Raw genomic sequence first — 21,443 nt, 5'->3', positions numbered from 1 at the left:
GGGAAAGACGGACAATAAACCTATCACAATGAGTCATTATGAACGTCAGTGGGTGCAGCAGGCGTGTGCAGGCCTCCCCGGCCCTGTTACTGCCGTGGGCGGTGTTGTGGGGCACAAGCTGCACTTCCGCAGAGCGGGAGCCGCTCTGACCCCGGAGCTCACCTGGCGGTGCTGGCTGCGAATTCAGCACATCCAGTCCCACCTTTGGAAGATGCATTTAAAAAATATATATGTTTTTACTGATTTCAAAGAGAAAGAGAGAGATAGAAACATCAATGATGGGAATCATCGATCGACCGCCTCCTGCACTGGAGATCGAGCCCATCGAACCCAGGACCCTTCAGTCTGCAGGCCGATGCCCTATCCACTGAGCCATACCAGCTAAGGCCGGAAGATGCATTTTTATCTGGACAGCTGTGCGGACAAGAAGGGGCTTCTTAAAAAAAAATTAAATTTATTGGGGTGACCTGGTTATTTAACATTATATGCGTTTCAGGTGTACACTTCTATGATGATACATCTGCTGCTTATTGCATCGTGTGCATTCTTACCTTAATTTTCCTCACCGTTGTGTGCATTCTTATCTTAATATTACTGCTTTATATATAAGTGAGTCTGGTCCAATCAATAAACACAGTGAGACGCCATTGCACACAAACGGAAGGAGGGAAAGCGAACCAGGAGCCCGCGGGCGCGTGGGAAAGTCCGCGGCGGCAATGGGACCAAGGGAAGCGCAAGGAAGCGGGAGGCGGGGACTCTGACCCAGCCGGTACCGGCACTGCTCCTGGGGACCCGGCAGAGAACACATTTCATAGCCAGGGCGACCTTCCCCCAACCCGACCCCGGCAGAACCCCTCGGCCACGGGAGCGATGGACTGCGCGGTGACCAGCAGGAGGACGGGAGGGTCTGGCGCCTGCCCCTGAGCAGCAGCCCTGCCCCGGGTCGCTCTGAGTCCTTTCCCGCGCCCCCAGCGGAGGTGGCCCCGGTCCGGCACCAGCTAGGGGGCGGGGGACACTGACCTGGGCGCCCAGCGGCGCCGAGCCGGCGACGAGCAGCAGCAGCAGGAGGAGGAGCGCGCGGGGGCCTGGGAGCCGCATCTCGCCGGCGGGGACCTCTCTGCCTGGAGGGAACGCCGCTGTCCGCAGGCTGCCGAGGGTGTCCCTCTGGTGCCCAGGGTGTCCAGCAGATGCCCAGTGCGTCCAGCCCGCAGGGTCCGGGCGGTGGGAGCGCGGCGGCCGCTGGGAGGGAGCGGAGGGAGCGCAGTTAAGCCGGTGCGCGCCGCCCGGGGCGCCTGCGGCCACCAGCGCCCTGGCCGTGCAGCGGGGCGCGGAGGGAGGCGCCGGCCCCCGGGCGGGGAGGGAGGAGGGGCCGCCGGCCAGGAATGCGCCTGGAGCGCGCCCAGCTCGAGCCGCAGGCGGCGCCACGCCAGGACCTGGCCGAGGGGAGGGCGGGGGGGACTGTGCAGGGCCCCGGGGAGGGCAGCGGGTCCGCATGGAGCACGAGGCCAGGCTGGACGCGCACCCGCGCGAGGCCTCCTGCCTGGCCCCTGCCCGGCCCCAGCCCGGCGGGGAGCCTGCAGCTGACACCCCCCCCCCCCACTTCACGCCCAGTGCGACGCCCACCCAGTCTGTCCGCTCCACAGCCACGCGAGCACCATCCTCTGTCCAGTGTGGCGAGGAGATGGGCTTCAGAAACTCGACAGGAGGCCCACCGAGCTCTCCATCCGCGGAGGCTAGAGTCCTTCTACTGTTGGGGTTCAGGGACTCCCTGCTTAGGGACTAGGCACCCACTGTCCCCCGCCACCCAGACGGGAGGGGACACAGTCTCAAATGGAGGCGAGTTGTGGGGACACTGGTGAGTTGCTTTGCTGCAAATGGTGGGGAAACAGCGCTGGGCAGGGCAGGCGTGAGCCGTCTGAGGTCCCCTGCACCGTGGCCTGTAGGAGGAAGCAGATGGCCTCCCCGCACTCCTGGAAAACATTATCTAAGTTCTCACTGGAAAATGTTTTCAGAGGCAGCGCTGCAGATGGCACGGTGCACACCATGTGTGCCAAGCCCCACACCGAGTCCTCTTCTGCACCTCACGTAGCAGAGCCCACTGGGAGCTCAGCAAGTGTTTTCCTTGGAAGGCAGCAGGGGTTTGGGAGTCCCCTGGGAAGCGTGGGGCAGAGGGCAGCGGCCACCTGAGCGTTCACTACCCAGAAAACCCCATGGTGCCTCCCTGGCCACCTTCCTGCCAGAGGAAGTGGAGCGGCCCATGTAAGTGCACGTGGCATCCCTGGTGAGACGTCTTGAAGAGAGACCTGGGCAGCACTGGGGCTCCCTTGTCCAGGTGGAAGGGGCCAGGCAGCCTGTGGAGACTGGCTTACTGCTCAGCCTGTCATGTGTTTGCTCCCTTTCTCCCTGTACCCCGCACCCACTAGTGAAAGGTTCCTTCTGGCCAGTGTGGTCGTGTTCATTTTGCATTCTATCCCACCTGTGTTTACGCTGCACCCCCTCCCCCCCAAGGAGGGTGGCAGTGCTGGGGCAGGGGGGCCCCAGGAGGCTGATCCAGACCAGATGCCAGAGCCCTAAACCAAGGCGGCCATAGGACAAGGATAGCAAATGGAAATTAGTCGCAGGAAGAAATACCAACAAACAACCACGCTCCCAAAGCCCCCCAAACCTCGGCTCCTGCACACAAAACTCCTGAAGTCCTGTGCTGGTGCATTTAAGTGAAAGGCAGCCTGTCCTCTGCACACGTGCTCTGGGAGGAGCCCTGAGACGAGTCTGCCTCTGGGACAAGTCACTCAACCACACTCCATTCACTGTCTTCATCCTCGAAGGTGGGAATCGAGCTCTCTTCCAGCTTAATGAACCTATAGAGAGAAAGAGAACAAAAAAGGTCAGAGTCTGGGTCCCAGGGGTTGGTTCTCTGTCCTCACCTCTCTTGCTTTTCAGTGATGGGGGCAGCCAGACCCTGTCAAGTTTGTCTGAAAGCAGAGACCAAGGCAGTCAGCCAAGTGCCCTGCATTCAGGGCTCCCAAAATTAACCTTTACCTTAATATAACGGTCCCGTTGGCTCTCTTGCTGCTTTTGTCTACAAAAGAACGTTCAGCCTAGGAAAATGTCTTATAAGAGTTTATTTGAGCCAAACTAACGACAGTTGCCAGAAAGCAACATCACAACAGATTGAAAAGATGCTCCAGTAAATGGCAAGTTTACAGCTATCTTCTATAATAATAAAAGGGTAATGCCGAAACCGATTTGGCTCAGTGGATAGAGTGTCAGCCTTCGGACTGAGTGGTTCCAGGTTCAATTCTGGTCAAGGGCATGTACCTTGGTTGCGGGCACATCCCCAGTGAGGAGTGTGCAGGAGGCAGCTGATCGATGTCTCTCTCTCATCGATGTTTCTAGCTCTCTATCCCTCTACCTTCTTCTCTGTAAAAAAATCAATAAAATATATATATTTTTAAAAAGGGTAATATGCTGATTAGACCAGACATCATCCCGGATATCCTTCCTCACAAAGCCAGAGCCAGGGGGAAGCCAGCCGGGTCTCAGCTGCTGGAGGAAAGCCAGTGCCGGCAGCCGGGGAAAGCAGAGCCTACTCTTGCACGAATTTTCATGCATTTGGGCCTCTAGTTTTAGACATAAAAATCAAAAGGGGATATGTAAGGAGGGTTATATGAAATCCATTAGTGGTTGATTAAGGGGGTGAGAGAAAGCAAAGTGGGGAGACCTCTGGGATTAGATAAAAAATGAAATGGAGAGACACTTTGACATTGGTAGGCACAGGACAGTTAGCAGTCTCAGCACAAAGGTATTCAGGGAACAAGATAACAACAAGGGATTCCGTGGCCTAGTGCTCTGCTGCATGGGGTGTGCCCAGGGGGGACAGGGGGGTCTGAAGAGGACTCTGACATTTCATAGCTACAATATTTTAGATGTAAAGGGATAATAGACTGGCTCGCTTAACATAAGGACTTTTCTTTGTCAAGGAAGCTACAGGCCTAGGACGTGACCCCTTTCTATATATATGGATGTTTATGTTCAGAACATCCTAGGTGATTTCTTTGGTCTCTGAGTGTGTAAGGACCATCATACAGGCCTGCCCTAAGCTTGTTAACTTCCATATATGGCCACATTTTTGCCCACATTTCTGTTTCCTCTATAGTTAGTTTTCAAGAGAATATTCTTGAGTGTTGGTGGGTGGGGGTTTACACCCCTAAAGGAATTATGTTTAAAAGTTGCCATCTCCTGAGTTCAGTGCTCTCTTTGATACACCTGTTCCTTGTGTCATGTGGGAATGTGAAACAAGACAGGAGGGTTTGCTGGGAAGTCTAGGACCTGACCGGAAGCAGCACCAGGTGGGACAGCCTGTCCTGCAGGGCCCTCTGGTCCCGTGAAGGGGCCCACACCACCCGGCTCACTCTCTGGGTTTCATGGGCTTCTTATCCACTCACCTGAGGCCGAACCCTGCCTGCCCGCTCATTTGAGGCTGCTTCTCTGCCTTTAGCTCCCTCACCCCACATTCATCTGTGCTTCTGAAAGTCACCAGCCCCCACTGGCCACTACAAGGCTCACAGGACAGAGCCCCTTGTGCGAGTGTGACCCAGGGTAGCAGGGCAGTGTGTGAGCAGTCTGAGGTCCCTTCATTACACAAACGCTTATGAAATGTAAGGCAGGCACAGCCCTGGGCCAGGTGCTACATTATCCTGTCACATCTAGAGCCGGAGCCAACAAAACCCTGAGTCCTGTGCTGAACTTGGAAGTGACTGTCTGCCCATGTATGATGTCATGTCAGCGAGGAGAGACATTTCCCCCTGGAAAACAGTCTCCAAGTTAACAAAATGAAAATCTGTGGAAAAACAGATTCACTTGTGCTGTGATTAAAGACAAACCCTGTGACCACCTGCCAAAAAGGGGAAACGTTGCAAATCCACTAATGCCATTCCAGATGCCTCTGGAAGGGACCGAGGAGAGGGTGCAGTGAAGGACACACAGCCCGGGAAATCAGACACACGCACGCCAAACCTCACCCTCCATGCTGCCGGCGTGGGCCTGCAACACTCCTAACCTTCTCAGGCCTGTTGCTTCATCCATAGAACGGGAACTGTATTTATCTGAAGAGTTATTATGATGGTTCAAGTAATGAATATAAAGCGTCTCACACAGAGCCTGGCATATAGTTGGTGCTTACTTAAGAGGGGGGTGGGGGGGGATTGTCTAAACGGACTCTGATTGCCCTTCATTTGGGGACAAGATCAGAAAGAATCTCAAGCACCCATTGTAGGCGAGGCCCTCTGTTAAGCACTTTGCAACAGCCCAGCAAATGGGCCCCACTGTGACCTCCACTTTGCAGATTGGGAACTGAGGCTCAGCTGCTTCAGTAAGTTGCCGGAACTCCAAACATCACGTGGCAATTGGGAAAGACAGGATTTACGCTTGGATATGCGATGCTGGGGAGTGTGCTGTCCTCTGCACCAAACACAAGGGCCTGCCCCTGTGCTCCCTGGCCCTTGGCCCACAGTTTCCAAGGCAGATGTATCCACATTAGCCTCAGGAGAAACTTCCCAGGGTACCTTGTTCCTGTAAACTGAGATTGCAAGTATTTGGGTTAGGCCCAGTTACAGTAACCTCCAAGGCACTGTTGAAATTAATTCCTGAGTCTAGCATTTCATCTTCGATAGTGTTCAAACAGACGGCTTTGCCAGTTGACTCTGTGTGGCCCTTGGATGCACTCTGCGCCTTTCCCCACCCGCTGTCTGTCCCGGAGGACAGCATCAGGTGACCGTGCCTTACTGGTTGGGTGTGGCAGTTGAACGAGGGTGATGTCATGAGGCTGAGTCAAGCTGGCTGTGTCCCTTGATGGAAGGTCACTACCCTTTTCAAGGAGACCTGTTCTTCACAGTCTCTCTCCTGGTGGATACCGGCCTCAGCATAGTAACAGCACCTGCATTAGGAGCCCTGGGATAAAGCCCTCCTGGCCGGTACTTCTACCAAGATAGGGTCCTGTCCATATCTTTGCAAAAAGGTTCTCTTCACATTATCCTCACTTCAGGAAGCCATCTTTTGGCTTTTGGCTGATAAAGTGAGAATCAGAAAATATGTTTTGTCTCTGGAATTGCGCCTCTAATAGGAAGTGAGGTAGAACACACATTTGATCAAGCTGTACACATACACACACACACACACACTCTGGGGAAGGCACTGAGATGATATTGACTAACCAATATCCAGTCTTCTCCCTTACCAACACAATCCAATTTTTATTCAGGGCTGTCATATACCCAGGTAAAAATGCCCCTCCTCTCACCCCTGTAGATGGGTACAGCCACTATGGAAAACTCTATGGAATTTCTGCCAGAAGCCAATTCCAGCATGTCAGCAGGGCTGAATCATCTGGAAATGGCTGAGGGCATTTCCCCAAACCTAAAAAGGATGCATAAATGGATTGTTTACTGCCAGGCAGCTAAGAGCATCTCAATCTACATGTCATTGCTTCTTACTGGCCAAACACCTGAACAGCCTTAGGCAGTTCCACAAATCTGACAATGGACTCTGTAGACCAATCCCTGGCCTTTGAAGTGTATATCTATCTTGCCTTAAGACAATTTGTGTTAATAAAAAGCAAGGAGTCCTGAGACAAGGGAGAACTTGATTTCTTCAGCCAAGCTCCTCTGGCTTCTTAAATGCCTTCCAAAATTATGTTTAGTCTCTGGACTCTTTAATAATTTACACAGAGAGCTTCTCCAGATTCCTGAACCCTTCTAGATGCTGGGTCAAGACCACTGGCAAGTTTCCTCAAAAAATTAAAAATGGAACTTTCATTTGACCCAGAAATCCCAATTCTGGGAATATATCCTAAAAACCCCAAAACATCAAACAGAAAGAATGTATGCATCACTATGTTCATAGCAGTGTTATTTACAATAGCTAAGATTTGGAAACAGTCCAAGTGCCTATCAGTAGATGAATGGATAAAAAAGCTGTGGGACATTTACACAATGGAATATTATGCCGCTATAAAAAAGAGGGATCTCTTATCCTTTGGGATAGCATGGAAGGACCTGGAAAAACAATATGCTAAGTGAAATAGCCAATCTGAGAAAGACAAATATCACATGATCTCACTTATTTGTGGAATCTAATGAGCAAAATGAAGTAGCCAACAAAATAAGACCCAAAGCATGAAGGCATGGAACAGACTGACATACTTTAATACGGGGGTTTGGGGAACAAGAAGAGGTAAACCAAAGAAATTATATGCATAGCCCATGGACACAGGCAATAGAGTAGTGAAGACCTGGGAAGGGGGGGTGCATGGGGGCTGGGAGGGGGGATAAAGAGGAATAGACAGGAGATACCTGTAATACTATCAATAATAAAAAAATGTTTAGTTTTTAAATGCCCCCCCAAACTCTTCAGACTTTTTTTTTTCAATTTAGACTCCCTTAATTCAGACCCTGTTGGCTATGTCAGCGTTTTTCAACCGCTGTTCCTGGTGTGCCGTAGGTGCAGACAAGACAAGAATTTTATAATTTTTCACTATTTTGTTTACTTAATATTTCATAATAAAGTAATTATAAAATACTTTCTTTGTGTTTATTTGATTCCTATTCAAGAGAATTACTTTATATATAGTCAATATAGGCACAGAGTTAAATTTTTTAACATTTTCTAATGGTGGTGTGCCTCGTGATTTTTTTCATGAAACAAGTGTGCCTTTGCCCAAAAAAGGTTGAAAAACACTGGGCTATGTGACCTGCTCTGGCTAATGAGATGCAAGTGAAATATACTGGGTTGGGCTTCTTTGAGATTTCCTATTTATTACAGCCTTTTTTTTCTGTTAGGTCCTTGAGCACAGTCATAATTGCTGTTTTAAAATCCTTGACTGGTAGCCCTGACCGGTTTGGCTCAGTAGATAGAGCATTGGCCTGTGGACTGAAGGGTCCCAGGTTTGATTCCAGTCAGGGGCATGTGTCCTGGTTGCGGGTACATCTCCAGTGGGGCATGTGCAGGAGGCAGCTGGTTGGTGTTTCTCTCTCATCGATGTTTCTGGCTCTCTATCCTTTTCCCTTCCTCTCTGTAAAAATTCAATAAAATATATTTTAAAAAATCATTGACTGATAATTCACCATCTGTTATACTCTCTGGTCAGTAGCCATTGATTGCCTTCTGAGTGTGGATCATTTTTTCTGGTTTACTGGTATGCCTAGTTGTTTTGGGTTGTTATCTAGAGATTGTAAGTTCTAATTTATAGATACTCCTTTTTCTGTGATGTTACTCTGAATATCATTTTGAAATGGAGATATAATTCACAGACCATAAAATCAATCACCTTACAGGGTATACTACCAGGGTGTTTTCTAGTATATTCACAAAATTGTGCAGCCATCACCAGTCATTGCTAAACATTTCATAACCACAAAAACAAAACAAAACAAAACAAAACAAAACAAAACAAAACAAAAAAACCCAAAAAACAAACAACAACCAAAAAGCCCCATACGCATCAGCAGTCATCCCCCATCTCTTCATTACCTCAACACCTGGCAACGGCAGCAACTGATTTCCTTTCTCATCTATATGGATTTGTCTATTCTGGACTTTTTGTAAAAATAGAATCATACAATATGTGGCTTTTTATGACTGCCTTATTTTACTTAATATAACATTTTAAGGGTTCCTTTCATATTGTAGCATATATCAATGCTTCATATATTTTTATGTTGAATAATATTCCATTGTATGGATATACCATATTTTATTTGTTTATTTTTCAGTTGATGGACAATTGGGTTGTTTCTAGTTTGTGGCTATTATGAATATTGCTGCAAGGATCATGTATGTAAATACATGTTTTCATTTCTCTCAAGTGTATACCTAGGAGTGGAATTACTAAAGGTAATTCTTTAATCATTTGATGAACTGACAGACTACTTTCCAAAGTGGCTATGCCATTTTTAACTTTATGCCAGTAAATTATAGACTCCCAAGTTATCCACTTCCTTATCAACACTAGTTTTTTTTTTTCCTTTTTCATACTATCTAATAAAAGAGTAATATGCAAATTAACCATCACTCTGCTATACTCACAAGCCACACCCACCAGCCAATCAGGAGTGAGTATGCAAATGAACTCCAACCAAGATGGCTGTGGCCATGGAGCAAGCAGGAGGGAGGCTTGGGTTTCCTCAGTGATGGAAGAAGCCAAGCTTTCCACACACCCTGACATGCCCAGGCCTCCACTCAAGGCAACAAAGTTTCAATTATAGAAGATAAATCCCAACAGAAATGGCTGCTGCCATGAAGCCCACCAGGATTGAGCCTAAATGGGCAGTCAGACATCCTTTGAGGGACCCCAGATTGGAGAGGGTGCAGGCTGGGCTGAGGGACTCCCCCACCCCCTGCCATGCACAGATTTCGTGCACCAGGCCTTTAGTAATAAATAAAAAATCAATATTATTGTAATAGCCATTTTAATGAGCATGAAGTTATAATGTGGCTGTGATTTGCATTTCACTGATGACTAATGATGTAGAGCAGAGATTTTCAACATTTTTTCATCTCATGGCATGCATAAACTAATTACTAAAATTCTGTGGGCTATAATTTTGACCAAAATTATATAGATATAATTTTGATTGATTTATGCAAAATACCAATCCAATTAGAAGATGGACCTCGATAGACATGTCTCCAAAGAGGACATACAAATGGCCAATAGACATTATACTGGTAATTATTTACCCTGTTTGCTCCAAAGTGACTTTTTACAAAATCAGCTGACTATCTAGTATATAAAAGCCTAAGCAACCATTTGACAGTTCAACCGATAGCTATAATGTGCACTGACCACCAAGGGGCAGACACTTGATGCACAGACATGGAAATATAGAACAGACTGATGAATCTCAGAGGGATTTTTTTTTATTGAATTTATTGGGATGACATTGATTAATAACACTGTATGTTTCAGGTGTATGATTCTATAATATGACATCTGTATATTGTATTGTACTGGGGTTTACCACCCCAAGTCAAGTCTCCTTCAATCACAATTTATCCCCCTTTTACACTTTTTCACCTTCCCCACCTCCCTTTTGCTCTGGTAATCACTATACTGTTGTCTGTGTCTGAGGTTTTGTATTTTTTTTTTTCTTTGCTTAATGGCTTCACCTTTTCCACCCATCCCCTAACCCCCTCTCCTCTGTCAGTCTGTCCTCTGTCTATGAATCTGTTTCTATATTATTTGTCAGTTTTTTTCACTTGATTCCACATATGATGAAATCATATGGTACTTTTCTCTAACTGGCTTATTTCACTTAGAATAATGCTCTCCGTGTCCTGGCTGGTGTGGCTCAGTTGTTTGGGAGTTGTCCTGTGTTTTGGGAGTTGTCCTGAGTAGGGGGCTTGTAGGAGATTTCAGGTGGTTCTGAATGATAATTGTGGTTTAGTTGTAATTTTGATGTGGTTGTGGGGGATGTGAATACTCTGTTTACCTATGCTTCCATCTTGGACCTGGCAACTTTCACTTTCTTGATACTATCCTTTGAAGCACAAAAGTTTTTAGTTTTGATGAAGTCTAATTATTATTTTTTCATTGCTATGGTTTTTATATCATATCTAAAATTGTTTTGCCAAATACAAGTTCCTGCAGATTTATCCATGTTTTCTGAGAATTTTATAGCTTTGATCCATTTTAAGTTAATTTTTACACATGTTGTGAAGTAAGAGTCCCACTTCATTCTTTTGTAGATGACTATCCAGTTCCCCCAGCAACATTTGTTGATGAAACAATTGTTTCCCCATTGAATGCTCTTGGTAGCCTTGTTGAAAAATGAATTGACCATAGATTTAGAGGTTTATTTCTGGACTGTTAATTTTATTCCACTGATCTACATCTGTCCTTCTGTCAGTATCACCCTGACTTAATTACAGTTGCTTTATATTACTGTTTTGAAATCAAGAAACATGAGTCCCCCTATTCTTTTTCTTTTTCAAGATTATTCTGGCTATTCTGGGTCCTCTGAAATTTCATATGAATATTATCATCAATTTAGACAAGTAAGTTTTCTGGAATTCTAAATGGGATTGCATTGAATTTATAGCTCAATTTTGGAAACTCTGCCATCTTAAATCTTCTGGTTAATGGAGATGGGATTCCCCCTCCTCCCCCAATTTATATCTTAATTGAATTTCTTTCAACAGTATTTTGTAATCTTAAGTATAAAAGTTTTGTATTTCTTTTGCCGGATTTATTCCAAAGTATTTTATTCCCTTTGATGCTACTGTAAATGAAAATTTTCATTCAAGTTGTTCATTGTAAGTTTTCAGAAGTATGATTTTTTAAATATATTGTTCTTGCATCTTGCAGCCTTTCTGAACTCATTATTAGTTCTAATAGTTTTTTCAGTAGATTCCTTAGAATTTTCTAAACACAAGATCATGTAACGTGTGAGCATACTTGTGCTTCTTCCTTTCCAAATTCATTAACTTATTTCTTTTCCTTGTCTGGTTACCCTAACGAGAAGTTCCAGTACTATGTTGAATAGAAGTGATAACAGTGGCCATCTTTGCCTTGTACCTATCTTAAGAGGAAAAGCACCTAGTTTTTTTTTTTGGTTATTGAATATGATATTGGTTGTGGGTTTCCGTAGATGCCCTTTATCATGTTGAGAAAGTTCCTAGTTTGTTGAGTGTAACATGATACAGGTGTTCAATTTTGGATTTTTTCTCCATCTATTAAAATGATTATGACATGTTTGTTAGTTTGTCCTATTGATATAATGTATTATATTATATTAATTGATTTTCAGATGTTAAACCATCCATGTATTCCTGGGATAAATGCTGGTTCGATTTTAATATCCTTGTCATTTTTGTACTATATATTTTAAGATATTTTCTTAGTGATTGCCTTGGGGGGTTTACATTAACATTAACATTAAAAAAAATGTTTTTATTGATTTTAGAGAGAGAAGAAGGGAGAGGGATAGAGTGACACAAACATCAATGAAAAATAACAATTGGCCACCTCCTGCATGACCTCCCATTGGGAACTGACCCTGCAATCCTCTCATGTGCCCTGACTGGGAATCAAACTGGGGATCTCTTGGTACATAGGTTGACTCTCAAATACTGAGCCACATTGGTCAGGCATTATTAACATGTTAATTCCATTTAGTTCTGATTAATACCAACTTAATTTTAATAATATGCAAAACTTTGCTTCTCTACTGCTCCTTTCTCCCCTTATTTTTATACTGTTATTACAAAACTAGAGGCCTGGTGCATGAAACTCATGCATGGGGAACAGGATCAGGCCAAAATGGGCAGTTGGATATCCCTCTCATGATCCAGGATTGCTGGCTCCCAACCACTTGCCTGCCTCTGCCTGATTACTGCTAACCACTTCTGTCTGCCAGCCTGATCACCCCCTAACCATTCCCTGGCTGGCCTAATTGCTCCTAACTGCCCTCCCTTGCCAGCCTGGTCACACCTAATTGCCCTTCCCTGCTGGCCTGGTCACCCCCAACTGCCCTCCCTGCTGGTTTGATCACCCACAACTGCCCCCCTCTGTAGACCTGGTCTCCCCTAACTGCCCTCCTCTGTTGGCCATCTTGTGGCAGCCATCTTGTGTCCACATGGGGGCAGCCATCTTTGATCACATGGGAGCAGCCATTTTGTGTCGTGGAGTGGTCAATTTGCATATTACTCTTTTATTAAATAGAATAATTACATCTTTTACATTTTGTGCCCATAAACCTAGATTTATAATTATTTATTTAATAAAGATTTAAGTCTGAAAGAAGAAAAAAGTAGTTATAAAGAAATAAACATTTACAGTCTTTTATATTTACCTACATACTTATTTTTTCACATAGATTTGAGTTACTATTTAGTGTTCTTTGTTTCATCCTGGAATACTCCCTTTAAAATTTCTTATAGGGCAGGATTACTAGCAACAAAATTTTCTGAGTTGTTTTTGTTTGGAGTGTTTTTATTTTTTTATTCATGTTTGTTTTTTTTATTGATAGTTTATCTAGATATAGAATTTTTGATTGACAGATACCCCTTCCCCCCTTTCAGAACTTTGGATATGTCATCCCATTGTCTTTTTCCACCAAAGTTTCTAGTAAGACATCAGCTTACCTTATTGAATATCCCTTTAATATAAGTCCCTTCTCCCTTATTCTTTAAAAATTTTTCAACTTTGACTTTTTAAATATATGTATTTTATTGATTTCAGAGAGAAAGGGAGAGGGAGAGAGAGAGACAGACATCAATGAGAGAAAATCATTGATTGGCTGTCTCCTGCACACCCCACACTAGGGGTGGAGTCTGCATCCTGGACATATGGACTGACCGGGAATTGAATTGAACTGTGACCTCCTGGTCCATAGGTTGACACCAGTGAGCCACGCTGGGTGGGCCTGTCTTTGACTTTTGTCTTTGGCTTTTGACAGTTTATAATTTATGGGTCTCTAGTTAATTCAATGTGGAGTTTGCTAACCTTCATGGATCTATAGATTGAGGGTTTTTAAAACAAATTTGGGGAGTTTTCAGCCATCATATCTTCAACTGTTTTGATCATTTTTATGAAGGAAATAGCTTTCAGAGGTCCTTAGTCCCCCATTTTCTATGATGTTACCCCCAAATTACTTAAAAAAAATATCTTTATTGATTTCAGAGAGGGAGAGGGAAAGAAAGATAGAAACATCAATGATGAGACAGAATCATTGATTGGCTGCCTCCTGTGCCTCTCCCAATGGGGACTAAGCCCACCACCCAGGCATGTGCCCTTGACTGGAACCGAACCCAGGACCCCTCTGTCAGCAGGTTGATGCTCCATCCACTGAGCCAAACCAAGCTAGGGCCAAAATTACTTTTTAAACAAGAAGTTTACATGGTTGGACTTAATCTAAACTTTTTCTCCTTTTAGCAGAAACCTAACTTTTCTTTTTTCAGCCTCAGAGGGGTGTGTAGAGTCTGCTAACAGAGAGGGAGAGAGAAACATTGATTGGTTGCCTTTCGTATGACCACAACCTGACTGGGAGTTGAACTGGAAATCTTTCAGTGCACAGGACAATGCTCAATCTACTGAGCCACTCCAGCCAGGCTCACTCTCATCTTAACATGTCTAAAATAAGTCTTTGGAAGAAGATATGTTAATACCCAAAGCTTTTTTTTTTTTTTTTTTTTTTTTTTAAGGAAAAATACAGCATATGGAATAGAATGTTTTATTTTCAGAATGTGCATAGTGCTAAAAATAGACACTGCCCCTAACTCTCTGGACTCTACTCTGCCCCAAAGAAATCTCCACTTATCAAATTAAGCAACAGAGAATCAGAATTAGGACTGTTTACAGAAACAGGAATTTGGAGGCTAGACTGAAAGATAACAAAGTCACATAAATTCATATAAAGTGTATTTCAAGTTCTGGTGTGCAGTTCAGCCCTCCATTCTCTCTCTCTTCCTCTGGCCCCAAGAACCCAGAGATGAGAAGAGCAACCTAGGAGACAGGCTTCCACTCTGGCCTGAGGGCCTCCTGGCCAAAGAAGCTTTGTGGTTCCCCATTTTCTTGTCTGTAAGGTGCTATCTGAGGCACCTTTCAGCTTTCACGCTCTAATTCTGAGGGAGACCAGAACTATACCAAATCGGTAAGTGTGGTGCCAGGATGGAGGGACTCGGTGTGCACATTTTAGATTTTTACTTCATGTCAAAATTTGTTTAATGGTATTTTAGTAAGTAAACATACATTTGTAAGTTTTTTAAATGCAAGAATTCAAGACCAAAAAGTGTTGCGATTAGATCTCTTCAGAAATGTTACTTTGGCACCATCTACTGGGGAGCTTTTAAAATCTTTCCTGTACATAAATTTCTTATTACCTTCCCAAAATGACTTAAAGGAAACACTGTCACTCATTTATACCTGGATTGAGTATCCTAGCAGCTTTTGTTAGTGGGAATTTCTGTGTAAATTCAGCATCACTAAAGGGGCACAGAACTTGTCCTGGGTAACTTCATGCTAACACGTGCACATAAGTTTTAGAATGTGTTTGGATTTTGTGTGGGCACCTGTTTCAGCTGTCTCAGGGGCACCTGACAACCACTGCACTTTTTGTGGCAACCTGGGCTGTCTTTTGAAGGCCTGTGCACCAGGCACCTGAGACATATTTACTTACTGAACGCTCTAACAAGCTAATACTTACTTAAGTGAAACTTCCTGCCTCCCAGGACTTGGACCACTCTTCAAGAATGCTTCCCAGCACCGTTACAGCAGCTTGTCACTTGCCAGGAGGGTGACCTGGGGCAAATAATTTAACCACTATCTGTCTTCTTCTCTATACATTAGCTGGCTGACCTGTTGCATGGGTACTATGAGACTACAATGGTTAACAAAGCCTGGCACTAAGCACTCCCTAAGTTACCATCACTATTATTCCCACAGACCCTGCTTTTCCTGTGGGAATACTCCTAGGACTGGCAGAATTCCCAGGAAGAAAACTCTTCACTCCATCTACTTAGGACAAGATGGATTTTATTTATTAATGGATTAAGCTGAGATCACACTTATTTCTAGTTTCTGATATCCAATAGCCTCGTTATGGCGCTATCACTTTTTACATAATTATTTCTCAATGTTTACCTGAGAAAATTGGGAAGACATAGGCTTTTATGTCTCCCCTTGTCCATTCACCCCAAAACCATCTGTGGTAGAAGCCACTGGTGTCCCCCCAAATCCATCATCCATCCTCTCCTTTCAGAGCGAGAACAACAGGCAGGCACAGAGCTGTTGACAGTCCCAGTCTACCTGACAGACTAGTGTGGCCGCGTGTCTAAGTTTTTGCCAATGGAATATGCTGAGAAATGATGTGCACCCAGCACAGGCTGAGCCCCACAGAACTTCCCCGGCTGCATGAACTGTCCTTCCGCAGGATGGATGCAGGTGACAGCCTGCAATGGTGGTCCACAGACAGAAATAAACCTTGGGTCCCGGAGGGACTGGGGTTGGGGAGCAGAGGGGAGCCCCGCCCTGCACACCTCTCTCCCCACCTAAGAACTGCTACTCAGTCAAGAAATACTTTCCTGCCTTAACTACAGCAATGGTGTGATCAGCTTGTGACCACAGCCGAGCTGAACCTAAACACTAACCAGGTGCCCCTGTGAGGCCTTTCCACTGTCCTTCCTGTTCACACAGACAACAGTCACATATGTGACTTTGTAACGTATTTCTGCAATAAGTATTTTTCTGTATATTTTACATTCTTCATAATAATTTAATAGTTGCAGGCTAGTCCATAAAGTAGCATTATTCCATAAATTGTAAGTCACTTTCCACTCTCTAAATAATGCTAAAATGAACATTTTTGTGCATAAGCCTTATTCTATATTTGAATTATTTTAAAAGCATCATTACCCTAGCTGGTTTGGCTCAGTGGATAGAGTGTTGGCCTGTGGACTGAAGGGTTCCAGGTTCGATTCTGGTCAAAGGCACATGCCTGGGTTGCAGGCTCGATCCCCAGTGGAGAATGTGCAGGAGGCAACCAATCAATGGTTGTCTCTCATCACTGATGTTTCTCTCTCTCTCCCCCTTTCCCTTACTCTCTGAAATCAACAACATATATTCATCAGAATTGACAGTATTCACAGGTTATAAACACACTGTTGAACACCTTTTCATAAAGACTGAATCCATTACATTACTATCTTAATATACTCATTTTATCAGATTTGAAAGCAAAAGGATTTTACAAATATATAATGGTATAAATGTAGGTCAATTTGATTTTTTAAAATTTCCCCTTTTTATTTTGCATTTATTTGATCACTACTGAGGCTGAACACCTTCCCGTTTGCTAATTAGCTGTGTGGATGAAATAGAGGCCACACACTAAAATTGACAAGCTCAGGGGAGGCCTGCATGGCAGCCTTACAAACGCAGAGCCTGACACAGACGGTCAGACATTAAAACTTTCTAACTAAAAGCTGCTCAAGGCGGGGAGTCATGACAAAGGTCAATGTTTACCTTAACAGAGCCTGTCTGTTTTCTTTTTCTTTTTTTGCACCTAAGATAAACATACCTGGTAATATAGCTTTGGAATTTCAAAGTAATTTATTTTTTTCTGGAAGCACAAGCACACAGAGCAGAGACCACAAATCCCCTCACTGTTATTATCATCATGTTATCCTATATCCACCTATGTAAAAGAAGTATGTGTCTATCATTTTACTTTTTATTCGACCTCAGAGTTTCCCTGCTTTGCTTTCTCCCGCCTCCCCAATCTATCCAGTGAATTTCATGTAACCCTCTTATGCCCTCCTCTGATTATAAAATATAAAGTAGTAAAACTGCCATTTTCCAGACCATTTTCTCAATCTGTTGAGATTTTGTTTCCCAACAACTGTCACCTGTTTGGCTCAAATAAACTCATACAAATACTTACAGGTTTGGATGTTTTCTACATTGACAGCTGTACCTCCTCTTCTAAAAATTTTATCTTTTGTATAAATCAAATAGTGTAGATTTATACAATGCAGCACTAATAGATATTATCAAGAATCAATCATCCACAACTTCAGAAAGCAATTTATTAAAAGTCAGAACAAATATTAAGGCACAAAATATATCCATTTTTTTAAACAAAAATCTTTCAAATAGTTTTGTCTTACATTCAAAGCAACTTTTTCCAAATTATACAATAATTTAACCATTTAAAATAGAAAAATATAACTTCTTAAGTCCCTAACCTTTCTCTCCAAATACGTTTTCCTAGTTCTAAGGAAGCTTCTTAGTGTATAGTGAGTTCCTGTGTTATATGTACATTTCCTTAAAAGTCTCATTTGTCACTTATATACATCTGATATGCTGAGGACTTTAATTATTAGTATAAGGCCTGATGTTTGGTACTGCTTACTGCATGCTGTTGATCATGCAAAGACACAAGTACCAAAGCCAGTGACTTATAAACTAGCACATCTCAACTTTAGGCCACTCATGTGCAGCCTAGCACGGCAGACGCAAACCCCTTTTTAGAAAAGGATATAAAAATCACCTTGTATGTACATTTTTTACACCTCAGTCTCGATATTCTAGTAGTGCAAACATAATGTACCATATTACAGGGGGCAAGTCGATATTCTCTACCGGACATGAAAGATTTAAAAAATTATTTTCTTTACAGGAAACGTATGGACACATTGTCTCTCAGCCTTAAAAATTCATGTGCTCATCTATTTTGTCTCATTTTTGAAATAAATTAACTATCTTTTAAAGCAGATACCAACTAACTCAAATCATGAAAATTCCCTTTTAATTTTACACAGCATATAAATCTAACATGAATTGCAAATGCTTTACTAAGCATTTTGCCTAGAAAAACAAAAGAGGACTCTGGCCCTCAGATCCCTTCCTTAACAGGAAGGCCCATCTTGATGGCATCCTAAGAAATTAATGTGACCTGGATGGCCAGTTCCTGGAAGCTTCATGCAGAAGCAGGATGATGGCTGCATGGCGGTCATGGGAGTCAATTCTCCCCAGGTCCTCTGTATGAACCACTCAGCCCTAGGGCGCCCCCTCCTGTTCACATGAGGGGGTTCAGAAGGCCCTCCACAGGAATCCTCGATTCAGGACACCAGGTATCAACCAAGGACACAATGATCACTGGCAGCGACAGGCACAGTGTACGCCTTTGAAAAAACAGTATTTCCGACAGGCCATCAGGAGGGAAGCTACTTTCTCTGGGTGATGAGGAAAGCCTGCATTTCAGCCTCAGGCTAAGCCATCCAGGGTCCAACATTTATTTTTCCAGCTGCACAACACAGGGTTTTTATAAACACTTACTGGGGTTACGTCAGAAGCAGTTTCCGGTCCCACACTGGCCATTGTTCCCACTCCCACCCCACTAGCTGGCAGCTCCTGCTGGCCGGACGCCCAGGATTCTGCATTCAGAATCCAGCTACAGCTGTATGATGGAGTGAACCTGTCTCGAAAGCTGGGCAGTGGCATTAGGTAAAGATTTTAGGAAGAGGACAGTGGTCAGCTCTGTGTCTGAAACAACTTGGGGTAAGAGTGAACTACACCCTCGGGAAGGACATGAATGCTGGGAAATGTACAACACTGCTAGATATTCACGACTGAAAATAAAGTTGAAAGTATCTTTTAAGAGACATTACTACTGGAAATAAATCTTTTTCACTAGATCCTGTGAAATGGATAAATGAGAAGTAAATTCCAAAGAAAAAAAGTTTGTTTTGTGGCTTCACAATGAGATAAAAAAGGAAGATTATATTTAAGTGTTTGTACTGTGATGCTTCTCAATCAAAATCTCTGGGATCGTTCTTCACGCACAAGAAAGACACGTGACTCCAGCTTTAATTCCTACTCTAAAGGTCCACTAGAGCTTCGATTATGAAAGCAGCAAATATTCACACTTCCATCAGACAACTTTCAACTGCCTTTCAAATTTAGAATGTTCTGCATTAGAAAAAAGTCAAGTTACACATAATAAAATAATATATAAAACATGGTTGAAGGTGAAGACATTAATTACAAGACTAACAGTGAGGTACCAGTACCGTTTAGTACTCTGCAAGATTACACACAAGGTAAGGTCCTAGTTCCCTCCACGGTCGACCCCTGGCCGGGGGGGCGTGCTCTGAGGGAGCCACTAGCCAGGCGTCCGCCTCCTGCCCGCAGGCTCAGCAGCAGCACACGCACATACAGCCTGAGTGGGGGGACAGTGGCCGAGCAAATCTTTGGAAGTGACCCTCAGGACCACTCTCTCCGTGCACTGTGTCCACTGAGCAGGGAGTGAAGACGTCCGGGATTCGATGTGCACGGTGATGACAGACAGGGCACCTTGGTCACATACATATCCGATGTTCCGGCGTTAGCCACGTTCTTATTATCAAGTCACTTCAGTATAAAAGTCACAGGAAATTACCATGGCATCTGGTGCCTATAAACCCAGGAGAGGGAGGCAGTGTGTGACCATGCTTTCCTTGCCTCAAAGGTCAGTGGAGAACAGTAAGAGTGTCTATGTAAAAATAACGCTTCAATCTGGAACTGCCATATTTTCCAGAAAAAAGAGACAACCCAATCCACACGTCTGCCATCCACCAGCTTAGCGCTTTGGGACATATGTTTTATCAAAATACTTTTCTTAGGTGATTTCTAAGTAGGGCAATTTAATGGGCATTAAACTGACATTCAAGAGCCAGCTTAAAAAGGGTACAGAACCCATCAGCCCACTGAATTTTTAATTTGAATACACAGATTTCCAAGATAACACTATAAAAACGTGTTGTGTGACCTCCTTTAGTCCTGGGAGTCCTCCACTGTTAAACAGGTTTCACATTATCTTTTCTGAAGAGAACATTTTTTCTGCCATTTCAGATCTGGTCATAATTTCCTAAAAAGGAAAAAACAAATAAATAAAAGATTTTCTTCCGGTATCTAACAAAACTCCTGAATCTTTCAACAGTCATGGTTTTTGTGGAGAACTGAGTATATTCCACAATATACAGAGAAATGTTAGTATAAAAAATAAAACCACATAACCCATACTCCCTAGTACGTCTAGTCGGTTACCCGCTGAGAAGTACAGGGAACGTCAACGTCCCACTGGCTAGAACGCATCCTGAGGTCAGAGTCATCAGGGAGAGCAGGAACAGCTCATCTAGGTATTCACCTCTCTTTACCAATTAACATACTTTTGAATTAGAAATCATGATTTATCAAATGAATACTATAAATGCTCTTTTAAGAATAATTCCATGGTAGAGTTATAAATCCGGAAGTTTGACAGTTTTGCATCTGGGTACAAGTACACTGCAGCCTTTCTAAGCTCCCCATCCCACGACAAGAGTCACCAACTGGCTGACGGCAAAGAACCGGCCCCGCTTTGATCATGAAAGAACAGAACTGACTGCAGGGTCCCCGTTCTTCAGCCACCGTGCAAGTCACTCCTCAGCACCACTGACCGCCCTCGACTCTTCACATCCTTCCTCTCATTCTTACACTTCACACTCCTGCCCGACTTGGGCTATCTTCCAAGGTCCAGATGATCCATAACTAACCCCCCCCCCCAAAAAAAAAAACCCCAAAAAACAAAACAAAAAAAAACCAAAAAACCTTCCTAGATCTGCATCCTTTATTCAAATTTCCTTAGTAAATGAAAATCAGTCAGAAACTTGATTTAACACCCCAACACAGTATCTTCAAGTATGAGATTAATTTAGACAAACTGCCATCTTTTAAACTCTTCCTAATAATTCTTCCCTTCCTTTATACCAACAAGCATTTATCTTGCTCCTGCTTTCAGGATCCAGTTCCTTTAAACTTTACCCACTAATCAGCATTATCTTTCAGCTTGCTCACTCTGCGATCGTTTTAAAAAGTAACTTTCAACTGAAATGCACTTCTACTTTGTGAAAATAATAGACCCAAGGAA

At 43.8% G+C, this 21,443-nt stretch overlaps 2 protein-coding genes across 4 annotated transcripts in view; both read right to left on the bottom strand.

The window, feature by feature from the left end:
* The window catches only part of FBLN7 (fibulin 7), a 31,829-nt gene extending 30,509 nt beyond the window's left edge, over positions 1-1,320 (bottom strand). For both annotated transcript variants that reach the window (XM_084900252.1, XM_084900253.1), the window contains exon 1: positions 1,021-1,320. In XM_084900252.1, the coding sequence (XP_084756378.1) occupies positions 1,021-1,098 (78 nt within the window). In that variant the 5' untranslated portion in view covers positions 1,099-1,320. The remainder of the gene's footprint in view (positions 1-1,020) is intronic.
* Positions 1,321-17,566: 16,246 nt separating this feature from the next.
* Positions 17,567-21,443, bottom strand: part of TMEM87B (transmembrane protein 87B) — a 44,460-nt gene continuing 40,583 nt past the window's right edge. For both annotated transcript variants that reach the window (XM_084900244.1, XM_084900243.1), the window contains exon 19: positions 17,567-20,402. In XM_084900244.1, the coding sequence (XP_084756370.1) occupies positions 20,343-20,402 (60 nt within the window). In that variant the 3' untranslated portion in view covers positions 17,567-20,342. The remainder of the gene's footprint in view (positions 20,403-21,443) is intronic.

The sequence above is a fragment of the Pipistrellus hanaki genome, assembly GCF_964339955.1.
Source record: "Pipistrellus hanaki genome assembly, chromosome: 12".
NCBI classification, from domain to species: domain Eukaryota; kingdom Metazoa; phylum Chordata; class Mammalia; order Chiroptera; family Vespertilionidae; genus Pipistrellus; species Pipistrellus hanaki.
The sequence above is the reverse complement of the archived record's forward strand: the minus strand, read 5'-3'. Positions and strand labels throughout refer to the sequence as shown.